General features: G+C 44.4%; 1 protein-coding gene across 1 annotated transcript in view; it reads right to left on the bottom strand.

Moving 5' to 3' along the window:
* Window positions 1-10,272: 10,272 nt before the first annotated feature.
* Window positions 10,273-17,864, bottom strand: part of LOC119321729 (protein PHYLLO, chloroplastic-like) — a 41,139-nt gene continuing 33,547 nt past the window's right edge. The window contains exons 7-18 of the mRNA XM_037595286.1: window positions 17,567-17,692; window positions 17,356-17,493; window positions 17,177-17,285; window positions 13,279-13,431; window positions 12,933-13,196; window positions 12,663-12,830; window positions 12,358-12,501; window positions 11,815-12,276; window positions 11,387-11,683; window positions 11,161-11,318; window positions 10,943-11,050; window positions 10,273-10,747 (exon numbers count right to left, since the gene is read on the bottom strand). Of these exons, the coding sequence (XP_037451183.1) occupies window positions 11,032-11,050; window positions 11,161-11,318; window positions 11,387-11,683; window positions 11,815-12,276; window positions 12,358-12,501; window positions 12,663-12,830; window positions 12,933-13,196; window positions 13,279-13,431; window positions 17,177-17,285; window positions 17,356-17,493; window positions 17,567-17,692 (2,038 nt within the window). The 3' untranslated portion in view covers window positions 10,273-10,747; window positions 10,943-11,031. The remainder of the gene's footprint in view (window positions 10,748-10,942; window positions 11,051-11,160; window positions 11,319-11,386; window positions 11,684-11,814; window positions 12,277-12,357; window positions 12,502-12,662; window positions 12,831-12,932; window positions 13,197-13,278; window positions 13,432-17,176; window positions 17,286-17,355; window positions 17,494-17,566; window positions 17,693-17,864) is intronic.

Here is a 17,864-nt window from a genome sequence, read left to right on the forward strand (position 1 = left end):
ACGAGGATGAACTAGACGAAGACCTTGCTCATGCTGATCATTGTCATCATTGGAAGTATTGTCTTCGGTCTGAGCATTGTCTTCGGGTTGGTTTGGTGCAGAAATGATAAGTTCCTCTTCAGGCTGTGCTTCAGAGGGCATGATCTCACCAGTTCCCATCAGCTTGATAGATTCACTGGAAGGAGCTTCTTCAAGTGTGTTTGGCAGGAGCTCTCGTTGTGAACCATTGGTTTCATCAAATCGCACATCCACTGTTTCAACGATTTTGCAGTGGAAGAGGTTGAAGACTCTGTAAGAGTGCGAATCCTTTCCATAGCCAAGCATGAAGCCTTCGTGAGCTTTGGGTTCAAATTTTGACTTGTGATGGGGATCCTTGATCCAGCACCTAGCACCAAAGACTCTGAAGTAGCTGACATTTGGCTTCTTGCCAGTAAGGAGCTCATAGGATGTTTTGCCCAAAAGCTTGTGGATGTAAACACGGTTGATGATGTGACATGCAGTATCAATTGCTTCAGGCCAGAATTTTCTTGGTGTCTTGTACTCGTCAAGCATTGTTCGAGCCATCTCAATGAGGGTTCTGTTCTTGCGCTCAACAATGCCATTTTGCTGAGGTGTGTAAGGAGCAGAAAATTCATGAGTGATTCCCATTGTATCCAGATAAAGATCAAGGCCGGTGTTCTTGAATTCAGTGTCGTTATCGCTTCTGATATACTTGATCTTGACGCCATAATTGTTCATTGCTCGATTGGTGAATCGTCTGAAGACATCTTGTACTTCAGTCTTGTAGAAAATTATGAGCACCCATGTATATCTTGAGTAGTCATCAACAATGACAAAGCCATAGAGACACGCCGTTGTTGTGAGGATGGAGTAGTGAGTAGGTCCAAATAAGTCCATGTGTAGCAGCTCGAAGGGTTGAGATGTTGTCATGATTGTCTTCGAGGGATGCTTGGCCCTTGTCATCTTCCCAGCTTCGCAAGCACCACACAAATGATCTTTCTTGAACTTGACACCTTCGATGCCTATGACATGCTTCTTCTTGACGAGAGTGTGCAAGTTCCTCATGCCAGCGTGCCCTAGCCTTCGATGCCAGAGCCAGCATTCTGAAGCTTTTGTGAGAAGACATATGGCAAGTTGTGGACCTGCTGAGAAATCTACCACGTATAGATCATCTTTTCGATATCCTTCAAAGACTAGAGACTTGTCAGATTCCATTAGTACAAGGCAACGATATTTTCCAAATAGCACAATCATGTTTAAGTCACAAAGCATTGAGACAGACATTAAGTTGAACCCAAGGGATTCAACAAGCATCACTTTATCCATGTGTTGATCCCTAGAGATTGCAACTCTACCTAGACCCAATACTTTACTTTTACCAGTGTCAGCAAATGTGATTTGACTCTTGTCGGATGAACGTAGGGTTGGGTCCATGAGAAGACTTCAATCACCAGTCATATGATTAGTGCATCCACTGTCAATAATCCATTCTGAAGCTTTTGGTGACATGCCCTACAGTGCTGTTAGGAGGATAGGCTTCACAAGGTATGTTGTGAAGCATAAGCATTTGATGCACATGTGGATTATCACAGCATAGATGAAAGTTAGCACACAGTATGACAGGTAAGCGATTCATATGTGGAATACATAGTGAGTCATTTTATCATGCGTCCCTTTGTGTTTTAGGTCCCCAGCAATAATATCGGGCGCCTTTGATTGCTGGCTGGAGACCACATTCTGCAAAAGAGAGTTAATTCTTCTTCACCACCCACATTTTCAGGGGTGGCTTAGAAGCAATGAGTCTAAGTGCAGCATCTAAGAATTTCGGCTTTGAAGCCCTAGCAAATAGCCTTGCAGGAGATGAATGATACTCATATGAATAAGCAGAAAAGTTCTTAGTATTGTGAACATAGCGGTTTGAAGACACACGCTCATATTCATAAGTTTGAGTGTGATTTCCCTGCAAAATATTGGCGTTAGGGTGACTCAGGTGAGTCCTGTTTCCGTATGAAGCCATTGGACCATGTGACGCCTTTGATCTGGGGTTTGTCCTCTTCCCTGGTGGTGTCATGACAACATTCATAGGAAGATTCTCAAGACAGCTTTTGGGAACCCAGATCTTCTTCATTCGTGGTCCATTCCTGCAGTTAGTACCAATATACCTGGCAAACACTTCACCATTCTGATTTTTGAACAGTTTATAGTTTGCATCAAAGGATTCATCAATGATAATAGGATTAGCACAGGTAAAGCCAGATAAAGTGGATGGATCCACTGAAGGTTCGTTTGCAGCAACCCATGTGGTTTTGAGATACTGCTCAGGCTTCCAGTACGATCCATCAACATTCATTTTCCTTTCGAACCCAACACCCTCTTTCCTAGGGTTTCGGTTCAGAATCTGCTTTTTGAGGACATCGCAGAGAGTCTGATGTCCCTTCAAATTTTTGTACATCCCTGTTTCAAGCAATGTCTTGGCAATTTCATGCTTGGTGATCTCAGTGGCGCCGAGAGCCTGAAGCTCATTTGTGATGTCGGTGAGGCGATCAAACATGAGCTGGACATTTTCATTGTCGTTTCTCTTGAAGCGGTTGAAGAGATTGCGAAGAACATTGATTCTCTGGTCTCTCTGAGTAGAGACGCCTTCGTTGACCTTGGATAGCCAGTCCCAGACTAGCTTTGACGTTTCCAGAGCACTCACGCGGCCATACTGTCCTTTGGTCAGATGACCACAGATGATGTTCTTTGCAGTCGAGTCCGGTTGAATAAACTTCTTGACATCAGTAGGGGTGACACCTTCACCAGTTTTGGGAACGCTATTCTTGACGACATACCAGAGGTCGACATCAATGACTTCAAGATGCATGCGCATCTTATTCTTTTAGTAGGGATATTCTGTTCCATCGAACACGGGGCAAGCAGCGGAGACTTTGATTATCCCTGCAGTCGACATAGCTAAACTCCAGGTGGTTAAACCGAATCACACAGAATAAGGGAGTACCTTGCTCTGATACCAATTGAAAGTGCTAGTTATCGACTAGAGGGGGGGTGAATAGGCGATTTTTATCAAAGTCTTCAAAACGTGGAAGTTTCGAAGACAAACAATAGAAATAACCTAATTGATATGCAGCGGAAGATAAACTACAACAAGCAAGCCATAGTCAAGTATGCAATAGCGTTAACGTACGAAGACTAATAGCAGCTAGGTAGTAGGATCAGGATGGAAGATAGTATGAAGCCAATCAACAATAGTAGTCAAGCAATGAAGTCAATCAGATAAGACAGATAAGTAATGACTTCACGAAGACAAACTCAAAGTAAAGGAGGGAAGAGATAGAACCAGTTGCTCGTTGAAGACACATGATTTGTTGGACCAGTTCCAGTTGCTGTGAAAACTGTACGTCTAGTTAGGGAGGCTGAGATTCAACTCAGAAGACCGTGTCTTCACCTTATTCCCCTTGAGCTAAGGACACTTAGTCCTCGCCCAATCACTCTGGTAAGTCTTCAAGGTAGACTTCCGAACCTTCACAGACTTCGTTCACCCGGCAATCCACAATGACTCTTGGATGCTCAGAACGCAACGCCTAACCGGTTGGAGGATTCACAGTCCTCAAGTGTAATAATTCTTCAGGTCACACAGACAGAAAGACTTCAGTGATGCCTAACACTCTTTGGCTCTAGGTGTTTAGGCTTTGTCCTCGCAAGGATTTTTCTCTCTCAAATGCTTCGAGGTGGGTTGCTCTCAAACGACAAAAGTCGTATACTAACTCTGAGCAGCCACCAATTTATGGTGTAGGGGGTGGGCTATTTATAGCCACTAGGCAACCCGACCTAATTTGTCCAAAATGACCCTGGGTCACTAAGGAATTGACACGTGTTCCAACGGTCAGATTTCAAACACACGCGGCAACTTTACTTGGGCTACAAGCAAAGCTGGCTCATCCAGCTCTGGATAAGGTTTGCTCTCATTGTCTTCGCTCGAAGACATAGGATTTGAGTTGAGCATCACTTCAGTCACTCTGACTTAGTTCACTTGGACCCCACTTAACAGTACGGTGGTTCCTATGACTCAACAAAGAAGAAAAGGAAACAACGAAACCACACAGTCTTCGCGCTCCATAGTCTTCACGCAATGTCTTCTCATGTCATAGTCTTCAATATGAATATCTTCTCATACCACCATTGTCTTCAATGTCTTCATACATTTTTAGGGGTCATCTCCGGTAGGTAAACCGAATCAATGAGGGACACTACCTGCGTTATCCTGCAATTCTCACAAACGCATTAGTCCCTCAACCAACTTTGTCGTCAATACTCCAAAACCAACTAGGGATGGCACTAGATGCACTTACAGCCACCATGGTCGAAGACCAGATCGATCAGAACGAGCATGTCCATAAGATACGTAGGGCGCCTCTCCTCCACTATGCGCAGTGAATTGGGCCTAGGGCCACCCGTAGACGATGCCCTGGACCTGGATCTCCGCCACGATTGTCGATCTTCTGCTCAAAATCCGGCCACCCTGAGCCACCATTGACCTACCCTACCTCCTTGCCGTCGTCACGAAAAGCTTGTGGCCCTACTCACATCTTCCCCCGCCCGATTTCTTGCCCAATTCCCCTTCCCTAAGCCGGCCGCCATGACTGACCACAACTGGACAGGCCGACAGGCTGTGCACATGCCGGCCTACACCTGTCGTGCACAACGTATCTAGCGCACCTCGTGCGGTACAGCACGTGCCTCGCCCCTCCTCCCGTAGTCTTCCGGTAACCTACGGCGAGTCACTGACAAACGCGGCCACCAATGCATGCAGTCGCTCGTGGCTGGCTATGTGTTGGGAACAAATTCTATGAGACTAGGTCTCACGGGTTAGCAGGTGAGACCCATCCTGATGGATGACACATGGCATTCACAAATCACAAAGCATCTACCCCATCCCCCACCTGAAATCAGGGTGGGAGAGATTAGATACTTTGTGATTTGTGAATGCCACATGTCATTCATCAGGGCGGGTCTCACCTGGTTTATATGAGACCTGGTCTCATATATTTTTTTCCTATGCCTTGACCCTGATAGTGGGTTCCATGGCCCACATGTCAGAGAGAGAGAGAGAGGTTATGAGAGAGAGAAAAAAATTAGTTTTTATTATTTCGGTTGGGGCCCACATGTAAGTGAGTGAGAGAGAGGGGGTGAGAGAAAGATTTTTTTCCTAAAGTTGTTTTTAGAGTGGGTCCTGCATGTTAGTGAGATAAGGAGGCAGGGGTAACAATGTCCAGAAAATGTCTAATAGACGGTCAAAGCCCTTTGACCGGACGGTAACGCAGAAGGGCATTTCCATAAGGGAAATTAATGGCAGAGGGGTAAATTTGAGCACACTTCAAAATTAGGGGTAAATCTGAGTAGTGGATTCGAGTTAGGGAGACAAATGTAAAAGACCCTTTTAGTTTTACATGGATGGCAAATCCCATTATGTGCTTTGTTCAATACTCTCACTGTATCGGGTGATGGCACATGGCAAATGTTTTATCCTGGTCCATGGCAAGTTTTAAGAAGTTTTGTTCTCCACACATGGCAAATTTTGAAAAAAAAATGTTTCTTATTGTCACATGGCAAATTCAAATCTTTTTATTTATTTTTCCAAAACATGCAAATCTTCAATATTAATGTTCACCTGGCAAGTCTATGATTTTCCCCTAAAATCATGGAAATTTCGGATATTTTTCCACTTGCTATATGGTAAATGTACATTTTTTTGCCTTCTCCCTAAAAACATCATGAAAATTGCTTCTTATAAATTTGCCATGAATCATATAGCTAGTTTTGAATAATTGGCCATCAACTATGAATTTATCTAGAGCATGGCAAGTAGTGTATAAGCATGATGTCAATCATTATGTTTGCACTATGAAAAATCTACACAACTAGTGTGTCTCAATGATGTTTTTTCCAACAATCATAGTAGCGTCTATGCATCATGAGCATTGTTGTTTTTGTATGTTATCTTGCTCTATGCACATGAAATCCCTGCTTATATCTCAGTTTTTTGGTCGAGATTTGTGGTATGTGTTTAGGTTCACACCTTGTTGCCATGTTATTGTTGTTTTTATTTAACTACTTATGATGTTTTTATTCGGCTCCAACTACAAACCTGACATGGAAATTTTATATTTTGCTTTCTTAGCTATGAACTTCTCCATGGCATTTTTCTAATATTTTTTCCATGGCCATTTTAAGTTTTGTACTACATCATATAATAGACTTGGCAACTTTAATATGTGCTTTTGTCATGGCACCTTAAGTTTTGTAATGCATATATAGAGAGGCCATAGCAGAACTCTTTTAAGATGTTTATGCCATGGGGTCTTAATTTTTGTATGAGATTTACCTTCATTTCAAGTCAATTTACTAGTGTTTAGCTTTAAACTAGCCACGACAAACTTTTTGATGTTTTTAACATGGGCACTTTAAGTTCTATACAACATTTTTCAAAAATTATTCACATAGAAAATGTAGGTATTCTTTTTGAACTGGACCATGGCAAATTTATTGCATTGACCATTGCATTTTTTATTTGTAGACCACGGAAAATTCTTTTTCTTTTTGTACTTTAGCATGTCATTTGTACATATGGTGGCAAATTCTTTTTGTGCATAGATTTTTTGCCATCTCACCATTGGAAACATGTTTTTTTAACAAATGTTTTGCCATGATTTTCTTAGTGAATAAAATTTTTTCATAAATTTTCACACGAAACATGGAAAAATTGTATACTTTAGTTTTCAATCTTTCCATGGAAATTTCATTCTAGTACCATGGCAATTTGTTTGTACATCCCATAACATTTTATTATTTCTACCATGGCAATTTTCTTTCGTGTGATCTTTATTGCATGAAAAATATATAGCATGGCAATTTTCTTATAAAATGATGGCAAAATTTATTATCTAGATTATGGTAACTTTATTTCAAATGGCATGATAATTTCATTATTTTGATGATGGCAATTTTTGTATGTGATTTTTTTTGTTATGGCAAATTATACAACATGACCATTCCATTACTAAGACTACAAAAATTATTTTTAATGTCATTCCAATTTTATTATTTCCATCATGACAATTTTTTATTTGTATAACATTTTCAATTTTTTTTGCATCATTGTCATCGAAACTAAAAACTCTTTGCTATGGTACTCAATTTTAATTGTCATGGCAACTTAAATTATACAGACACGATAACTTAACACATACTCCCGCCGTCCCAAAATAAGTGACTCAACTTTGTACTACTAAACTAGTACAAAGTTGAGTCACTTATTTTGGGACGGAGGGAGTACATCTTTATTAAATTAACATGCAAATTGTCATGCATAATTTTTCTTTTCTTTTTTGTAGTGCACCATGGCAATGTTTGGTTGTTTTCTTTTTTAAAAGATTTACTATGGATATTTTTTGGCATGTAAGGATTTTTGTAGTTGAGCATGGCAATTTCCTGTGGGTATTTCCTACTTTTGTAGTTTATCATTGCAATTTTCATGTGTGTATTTCTTATGTATAGTTTTACTAAGTGCTGTTTAGGAGGCCCAATAGGAAAGCTGCAGGCCACTGAGCCAAACTGGTGCTTGCCTACATTGTAATGTGATACCTAGAGAGAGTAATGTCCCTCGACATAAGCTTGTAATGGCTGACTTCCACTTTCAGATTCGTGTCTAGCCGGATAAGCGCACCAAAGTCATTAGAACGAAGTGATGGAAGCTCAAGGGGGAGTCAGCTTAGGCTTTCAAGGAGGGTCATTAAGGAGGGCCCTTGGGAGGAAGAAGGTGACGCAAAAAAACAATATGTGGATGATTATGACAAATTGCATCCTTAAGGTGGCTTCAGAAGAGTTTGAAGTGACTTGAAGAAGTAGAAACGAAGCTAAAGATACCTGGTGGTGGAACAATGATGCCAGAAGACTATTAAAGAGACTAAATATTGTTTTAGAAGCCTACACCTGAATAGGAGTGTAGACAATATAAAGAAGTACATGATGGCAAAGGAGGCAGCAAATCGAGCTGTGAGTGAAGCAAGGTGTGGGGAATATGAAGACCTCTACTAGAGCTTAGGCATGAAGAAAGGCGAAAGGGACTTCTATAAGATGGCCAAGATCTGAAAAAGGAAGACGAAGGATGTCAACTAAGTCAAATGTATCAAGGATGGCAGATCAACTCCTGGTGAAGAACGAAGAGATTAAGCATAGATGGCGGAAGTACTTTGACAGGTTGTTCAATGAACAGAATGAGAGCTCTAACATTGAGCTAAACGACTCATTTAATGATACCAGAAAGCATTTTATGCAACAAATCCAAGAGTATGAAGTTAGAGGGGCTTTAAAATGTCGAAATGAGGCACGAAGATGGGCCCTGATTGTATCCCCATTGAGGTGTGGAGAGGCCTCGAAGACATAGCGTTAGTATGGCTAACTAAGCTTCTCAACCTCATATTTCGTGCAAACAAGATGCGAGAAGAATGGAGGCGCAGTATATTAATACCGGTCTTCAAGAACAAGGGGAATGTTCAAAGTTGTACTAATTGCCGTGAAATTAAGCTGATGAGTTGTACAATGAAGCTATGGGAGAGAGTCATTGAGCACTGCTTAAGAAGAATGACAAGTGTACCAAAAATCAGTTTGGTTTCATGCTTGTGAGGTCGACCATGGGAGCCATTTTCTTGGTATGACAACTTATAGAGAGATACATGGAGCAAAAGAAGGTCGACCATGGAAGCCATTTCTTGGTACGACAACTTGTAGAGAGATACAGGGAGCAAAAGAAGGACAACATGGTGTTCCTTGACTTGGAGAAGGCCTACAATAAGATATCATAAAATGTCATGTGGCGGGGCATAGAAAAACACAAAATCCCAACAAAGTACATTGCCCTCATCAATGAAATGTATGATAATATTGTGACAAGTATTCGAACAAGTGATGTCGACATTGACGACTTCCAATTAAAATAGGATTGCAGCAAGAGTGGGCTTTGAGCCCTAATCTTTTTGCTTTGATGATGGATGAGGTCGCAAAGGATATGCAAGGAGATATCCCATGGCGTATGCTCATTGTGGATGATGTGGTGCTAGTCGATGATAATCTGGCATGGTTTAATAAAAAGTTAGAGCTACGGAGGCAAACTTTGAAATCCAAAAGTTTTTGGCTTAGTAGAACTAAAACTAAGAAACTAGGCACATTGGGTGCAGTTTCTGTACTACTAGGCACAAGGAGGAGGAGGTTAGCCTTGATGAGCAGACGAAGCCTGAGAAGGGCAACTTTCGATATTTGGGGTCAATGCTGCAAAAAATGGTGATAACGACGAAGATGTGAATCATCGAATCAAAACAGGATGGATGAAGTGGTGCCAAGCTTCGACCATTCTCTGTAACCAGAGTGCCACAAAAGCTAAGAAGCATGTTCTATAGGACGGCAATTCGCCTGCAATGTTGTATGGCGCTGAGTGTTGGTCGACTAAAAGGCGACATGTTCAACGGTTAGGCATAGAGGAGATGCGCATGTTGAGATGGATGTGTAACCACATAAGTAAAGATAAGGTCCAAGTCCAGAATGATGATATGCGTGATAGAGTTGGAGTAGTACCGATCGAAAAGAACTTTGTTCAGTATCATCTGAGGTGGTTTAGACATATACAATGCATGCCATTAAAGTGTACTGATAATGTCAAGAGAGGTTGGCTAGACCAAATTTGACATGAAAGAAGTCCGTAAAAAGAGATCTAAAGGACTGAAATATTACCAAAGAACTAGCCATATATAGGGATGCGTGGAACTTAACTATCCATGTTCCAGAACTATGAGTTGGTTTCGAGATTTTATGGGTTTTCGGGATTTTATGGGTTTTCAGCTAACTTGTTTGGGACTAAAGCTTTGTCATTCCTTTTTTTTAACATAGTATAGACGCAAACGCTCATACATACCCTATCCCTATGAGATTGACGAAATATAGACGCAGACGCTCATACATACCCTACCCCTATGAGCACCTTCTAGACTAAGCCGACACATCATTTTGAGATTGACGAAATCACCACAGACATCTTTGTATTCGACGAAAACGTATCTGTCCCGTTGAACGAACATCGCCGGAAGGACTAAAATAAATTCAAAAAATGCAAGCACCAATTCTAATAGGCTGGGAATACCACTATCCTCCTAATCTTGTTGTCGTTGTTGAATGACGGGCCAACTACTCCTGTAATTCCTGTGGGCTCATGACTCGCGCAAGAATACAAGGTACGAAGCTTAGCACGGGCTGCCACCAACAACCGAGTGACAAACTTACAACCCCTACGCAACGGCAGACTGAGACACAGAGAAAACCCCTTACTTCCGGCAACATTTATAGCCCACAAATATAATCCGACCACTCAGCCTGCCAAGCTGGTAGTTCAAAAATTTCTCACAGTCTATTGCTTTGTAATCCACGGATACTAAATCGTCAAGGCTGGTGTAGCCTTACCAAGAACTTCCTCACGGCTCTAACTAAGGGGAGAGGGTTCTCAACATGCACAGCATGGCCACTCTCCGGGACAACGATCATTTCACATAGCTCCTGATTGCTACGACAATCAGCTTCACGTTCGCCGTTCTCTCTTGTCTCACTGCACATTCGCTCCGCTATCTCTTTAAATTTTACGTCCTTCTCACCTGCAACGATGAGGACAGGCTTCTCCAAGTGTTTCAGGTCTTCCCACAGGGACCTGATACATGGAAACTTACATGAGGTTGCATTTCTTCTCATGCAAAATGCAATGCAATGCACCTATGAAACTGTTTGTCACCTATGCTATCAGTGCGCCATGTTTTACCAATTCATCGGTACTGATAAACTGAATATCTTATGGTCACATGAATATTGCTAAATGGAAATCTTACTGAGTAGAAGCTAATCTTACTTTTGTCTCCCTATGCTCGAGTCAGCCAGAACCTTAGATAGATCTGTGATGTTACTGTGTTTTCTGCGTGTCCTCACTAGGGAATCAAACTATGGGTGTTCTCTTAGACTGCAACAGAAAAGGTTCCAAAAAGAAAAGGCATGTCAAATACTAGTACATGTTATGCAAAATTTCTTCCTACCGTAGAGTCAAGAAATCAAATAAGTTAATTCCTCAACCTGGTCCACATTTTTCCAGAGTACCATGTCTTGATAAAACATTCCAGTCCATAAGTCAACAGGAATTGAGCTCGTGATTTATCAATAGCAGTACGTCGTCTTCTACTTGCTTCATGTCTCAGTCCAGGACTCCCCGATATCAAAACAGCTCCACTAATCTGTCTTGACAAGACTACCCAAATAAAGAAAGAAAGAAAGAAAGAAGCTGCAATCTTGACAAGATTACCTTGTGATTTTCATTTAGTATCATCTGGAGTGCAATCCTTGCACCCATTGAGTAGCCAACAACAACCACCTCTCCATCAGTTATATCGCATATCAACTTCAGCAACAGGTCTGCAACTGATTGAATTGTAAGAGAGATTTGATTGAAATTTCCATCATCGCGTTGCAGAATTTGGGACTCTCCATGGCCAGGAAGATCAACGGCGATGACCCGTGCACTGGGAGAGAGAGCTTTCATCATGGGAGTCCAGTCCTCACTTGTGCCAAGAAATCCATGAAGAAAAAGAACGACCTTATCCTACATGGGTTAAATCATGGCACTGGTTACTGCAGCAGCACTATCCTATCTCCTAGGGGGAAACAGTATATCTTGTACAACAAGGTAGGCACATAAACTACGTTCTTTTAAATAAGTTGAGCGATACTTACATTTGTGCAATCACCAGCCTCTTGAACCTTAACTACATAAGAAAAATGATTCCCATCGACTTCGATAGCATATGAGTTTAATTTTTCTTCACTATATGTTTTTTCAATCTTCTCATCATTTATATTTAAGTGGTGGAGATAGCCATGGGCATCTTCCACTGAAGCTCCCATTCCATCACCAAGCGGGGGAACAAGAATTTGTAACTTTTGTTCTGATACATCTTCTGTTAACCATTGATATGTTCCAAACCCATGAGCCACAGTTCCCCATGAATCATATCTCTTTAATCTGGAGATTAGGTCATGTTGCCTGTCAACATAATATGCAAACTGTATGTAGGTCGCCAAACCTACAGAACTCTCGTACGCACTACTGATGATAGCCATCTTATCATGCATGTGAGCCCACTTTGCTATATGAGCTGCATTCTCAAAGCCGCCAACAACACTGGGTTTTATAACCTGACCATCAAGATGGAAACAAGGTGAAATATAGAAATGAAAGGAGAAGCTTGAAAAATAGCTCACAGAGTTTGTACTCACAACAGCAACTATCCCTGGATGTACAAATTGATGAAGCTTTTGGATTGGATCCCCCTTAAGGTTGTCGATACTCTCGTCTAAAGCAACAGGCAAACCACTGTTTTCACAGAACTTGATGAGATCATGTACAGAGCTCACTGGTTCCTGTCAAGTACGAAACATGAAGATTCCCAAGAAAGAACAAGATGAATGTCGCTTGGGAAATGAGAGCACTATAATAATAAGGTGCAGCAAAAGGAAGGCGAGTTTCACATTTTCTCTATTTTGAAGTTTCTAATACAGCAGATAAATAAAGTGTAGGTTACCTCAATGTATTGCAAACAAAGGCTTTTTACTCTGGATCCAAATTCAATTGCTTGCTTGTATGTCCATTTTCCATTTGCATCGGCACGGATATTGATCTTATATCCTACAACCTCTCTTGTTTTTTGAATAACAGCTGCATCTTCAGCAGGACTTGCACGACGTCCAACCTTCACAAGAGATTTTAGAAAGAATTTTCTTCATATTGCTTGATTAGCAGATATAATATTTTTAAACAAAAAAAAGTTCAATTGAACAAGTGGAAGAACTACCTTCAGTTTCACTGTGGTAAAGCCTTCATCAACAAGTTTAGTCACAGCAAGTGCTACCTCCATCGGAGTACCGTCGGAGTCTAAGAGTGCACAGATATGTATGCCTGCAGAACTGTTCTGATTATATTCCACCAGACTCTGATCTCTTACTAAGGGGTTGGAACCAGTGAGAATTTCAGATAATCTACATTTCCGCTGTGATGCCAGCAAATTAAGAATAGCCATCTCCAGACCACACTTGACACATGGAAATATAGAAGAAGGCTGAGAAGGAAAAAGAAAGAGAGGAGTTCAATCTCTTGAGATGTCAGACATGAATGGTCACCAAGTTTCTCGAGTTTCTTACAGGAATCCCAATGCTTGTCCATATCCAATTGGAGAAAGACCCTCTCAACAAAGGAACAACATCTAGCTCACAATCTTTCACTCTGTGAAACAGAAATCTAAGTTGCTCTTCAACATCTATTATATCCTCCTGGTGAATTTCGATTGGTGCAACCTGTTATATGAAATGTATAAAAAATACTTAAGTTTGAAGTACCCCCTCCGATCCATATTACTTGTCACAGCTTTAGTACAACTTTAGTACGAAAAAACTGAAAAGGCGTTAACTCGAATAACCTTACTCTGTAAGATGTAAAATAGGAAGGTTGTAACATCCCAATTTTATAAATTAGGATGTTAATAGAATCATTTATTGCATATCATGGTTTCAATACATTTTGAATTTTTCCGGAATATTCAGATATTTTTCACTGAAGAAAATTAATGAGAGAAGATAATATAAAAAAAGGGCAACCTGGTGCATGTAGCTCCCGCTTGCGCAGGGTCCAGGGAAGGGTCCGACCACTTTGGGTCTATAGTACGCAGCCTTTCCCTACATTTCTGTAAGAGGCTGTTTCCAGGACTTGAACCCATGACCTCATGGTCACAAGGCAGCAGCTTTACCACTGCGCCAAGGCTCCCCTTCTGAGAGAAGATAATATAACTTGTTCAAAATAAAAATAGTTGGAAAAATGTTGGAATATTATTTGGAGTTTATTAAGACTAATTTTGAGAATTATTCATTTTATTAAGACTAATTTTGGGAATCATTCAGCTTGTGCCACCCATTCAAGGTGGAGACGCACTAAGCCGACCAAGCCGCTGCAATCAGCAGACTGCTGCACAGAGACAGGGATGTCTCGATGTGGGAGCGCCAGTAACCAGAAAATGGAGAAAGGGAAGAGAAATGGAATTTCCAATGCGCATCTCAAAGCATTGAACGGCCAAGATAGCAGTTAACCAGGGATTGGTTGATAGATTTGTTTTCTCCTATATATACACACACACATTGATACTGGTAGGATCAAGTACTCTACCAGGTCTAGGGCGTAGGTGGTAAGGGAAGGATGGAGGGAGACGTGGCGAGGATCGGGCGCGCCGGCGGCAGGGCGCCGTCGCGGCTAGGAGAAGGGCGGCGGCTAGGGCTGTTGGCGGCTAGGGTTCCGGCTCCTCAGGGAGCCGGGCAATAGGAGATAATATTCTTCTTATTGCTTGCCTTCAAAAAGAGTCTTACAACCTATATTTATATCCTAGATAACTTGTAGAAGAATCAACCTAAGATAACTTGCCTAAGATAACTTGCCTAATCTGAAAATAAAAACTAAGATAACTTGCGGGCCTAAGCCGGCCGGCCATAACACTTCTCCCCGCCTGCACAAACAGCTCGTCCTCGAGCTGTAAGGTGGGGAAGCGCTTGCTTGAACTCTTCGAGGTAATCAACCAGCGTCAAACACCTTCTCGACATCTGGGGTGGCCAGGTCGGCGGCGACGGCGTCCTCCGGAATGTAGTCTGCCACCTCCAGGTAGAAGAGTCGCGGGCAGGCGTGGCCGGGCTTGTAGGGTTCGTCGCAGTTGAAGCACAACCCTTGGCGGCGACGCTCGAGTATCTCAGCTGGGGTGAGCCGGCGGAACGGGCGCCCCGCGGTCGCGGCGAGGGGTGCCGCAGAAGCCTGCACAGGCCGACCCTGCGCGGAATCCGGTCCGGGTAGCGACCCAGCAGTCTGGGACGGTGATTCCTGCTGGATGGCCACCGCGCGGCGCTCGAATGCGCGGGCATAATACATGGTCGACTGGAGATCCTGGGGTCCCCGAAGCTCCACGTCCACGCGGATATGGTCCGGTAGACCGCCCACAAATAACTCGGCGCGCTGAGTTGCGGAGACGCCCGGCGCGTGGCACGCCAGGGCCTGGAAGCGGTCGGCGTAGTCCTGCACCGTGGATGTGAAGGGTAAGCGGCCGAGGGCCGCCAGTCGGCTCCCGCGGATAGGAGGCCCGAACCGGAGGAGACAGAGTTCTCGGAAGCGCTCCCATGGTGACATGCCGCCCTCGTCCTGCTCGAGAGCGTAGTACCAGGTCTGCGCTGCGCCTCGAAGATGATAGGACGCGAGCCAGGTGCGATCCGAAGCGAGCGTCCGCTGCCCTCGAAAGAACTGCTCGCACTGGTTGAGCCAGTTGAGGGGGTCCTCCGTGCCCTCGTAGGTGGCGAAGTCCAATTTGGCGAAGCGAGGGGGTGTCGGCCCGCCGTGCCCGGGGGCGGCCGTAGTTGCCGCCGGCGCGTATGCTGGGTCGGGAAGCGCCGGGGCGTAGTTCGCCGAGCTGGAGGGGTGATCAAACCGCAGGGAGGGCGTCGGGTGTTCCGGCGCCGTGGAGTAGACCGGCCCCGAAGACGAGCCGGTCGCCCAAGCGGGGATCGGCGATGGTGACGGTGGAAACTGCACCTGGTGCAGGGGCCGACCCGTAGCCCTAGGCGCGGGTGGTGGTACTGTCGATGGCGGCGGCGCCTGGTGGAGCTGCACCGGCGCCTGCGGCGTGGGGGCCGGCGGTGACGCCGGAAGAAGCTGCTGGGTCTGGCCCTGCTCCGAGGCGCCGGTGCCCAGGTTAGGGCTGGGCGGGGCCGGTGGAGGACCCTGCTCCGAGGCCGCTGGAAGGTAGGGCGCAACGGAGGACGGCGCGGCCGGCGCGGTCCAGGTGGGCCACTGCGGCCCCGTGGTGGCGAGAAGTGGCGGGGCTGCCGGCGCGATCTGCGGCGGCCACTGCGCCCAAGGCGGCCGTGCGGTCGCTGGGGCGGGGAGCGCCGGGTAGCCTTCGGTGACGGCCCCCGGTGCCGAGTACCACGGAAGCGCCTGCTGACCTGCGGCCATGGCTGGATGGAGTCCGGTGATGGCCCCCGATGCCGAGTACCACGGAAGCGCCTGCTGACCCGCGGCCATGGCTGGATGGAGTGGTGGGGGCGGCCCGTACGGACCTGCCAGGTAGAGGCGGATCCCTTGAACCGCGGTGACGAGGTCGTTGAGGACGCCCGCCATGGCCTCCGGCGTGAACTGTTGCGGCTGCGGGGGAGGTGATGGCGGCGACGAGTGTTGGACGGGGGCCTGTGGCTGCCCTTGGCCCGGCGTGGTGCCGGGTGCCGTTAGGACCGGCGCTGAGAGCGACGCAGTGGTGCTCGCCGAGAGCGAGGCCGTGACGCCCGGCGCAGAGGCGACGGTGGTGGAGGAGTTGGCGGGCAGCGGTGGTGGTGGCGGTGGAATTGGCGGAGACATGGTCGAAACCCGGTTACCTGATACCAAATTGGTAGGATCAAGTACTCTACCAGGTCTAGGGCGTAGGTGGTAAGGGAAGGATGGAGGGAGACGTGGCGAGGATCGGGCGCGCCGGTGGCAGGGCGCCGTCGCGGCTAGGAGAAGGGCGGCGGCTAGGGCTGTTGGCGGCTAGGGTTCCGACTCCTCAGGGAGCCGGGCAATAGGAGATAATATTCTTCTTATTGCTTGCCTTCAAAAAGAGTCTTACAACCTATATTTATATCCTAGATAACTTGTAGAAGAATCAACCTAAGATAACTTGCCTAAGATAACTTGCCTAATCTGAAAATAAAAGCTAAGATAACTTGCGGGCCTAAGCCAGCCGGCCATAACAGATACACACCTATAAGATGATCCAACGAGCCTTAACAGGCTCCCAAGACAACATTGATACATCCAATTTTACCTATATATATAAATGTGCATGTGGTAAATATGCAGGAAACCCCTCATACAGTGTGAAGAAAATATACAGGCTACATGAAACATAATATAACTAACATACACTACCCCAACTTGTTTGGGACTGAAAGGCTTTGTTGTTACTGCAACTCAAAATGGCAACTTAAGTTAGCATAAATAAAAGATGCCATATAAATTGCAGTGGTGATAAAAACAAACCTCACCAAATCCTACAATGTTGTCATCCATACGTAGCTTCAGAATGAAGCCTTCATGGAAACAACTGCTATCTGAAATTCCTGAAGTACGAGGTGCAGAAAGCTGGATTCTGTGCAAAAGAAGGTTGGAGGGTAATGCCAGGAATGAGTGGTCTGCATATTAATTGGTTATGGACATACCTGTACAACATGTACTCTATTGCATGAATTTTCGTATTGTACGTGCGATCTAAATCACTCGTAGTGCTAGAATACAGACCCCCGAGAAGATAATCCAGATAGTGGGTTGCAGTATTATCAACGAACATACTTATAGTTCTGCAGAACAAGGAGAAACATATAAACTCACAGGGTAGACTAAATTACTGTTAGAACAGATTTGGATGTAAACCTATGAAAGTTGGCATTCTCATCAATCTGGTTCTCTACTTCCACCACACAATCAAGGTGTTCTGCATGGGTCTTCACCAATGTATCATGAAGTTCTGCTTTTGTTTGAACCAAAAAATGCTTCACTCTGCAACACAACCGGTGACATCGGTGAGACACAAAATTTTGCAGTCAACACTAAGAAGTACTTCATCATATAACAAAGCTGACTCCGTAACCAATTATGTAAAACTGGCAGAAGTCTTAACAGACACCATTTTATCAATGTTGGTGTGTGTGTGTAATACTCTAGTTGTACA

This window comes from Triticum dicoccoides, chromosome 6B (assembly GCF_002162155.2).
Source record: "Triticum dicoccoides isolate Atlit2015 ecotype Zavitan chromosome 6B, WEW_v2.0, whole genome shotgun sequence".
NCBI lineage: Eukaryota > Viridiplantae > Streptophyta > Magnoliopsida > Poales > Poaceae > Triticum > Triticum dicoccoides.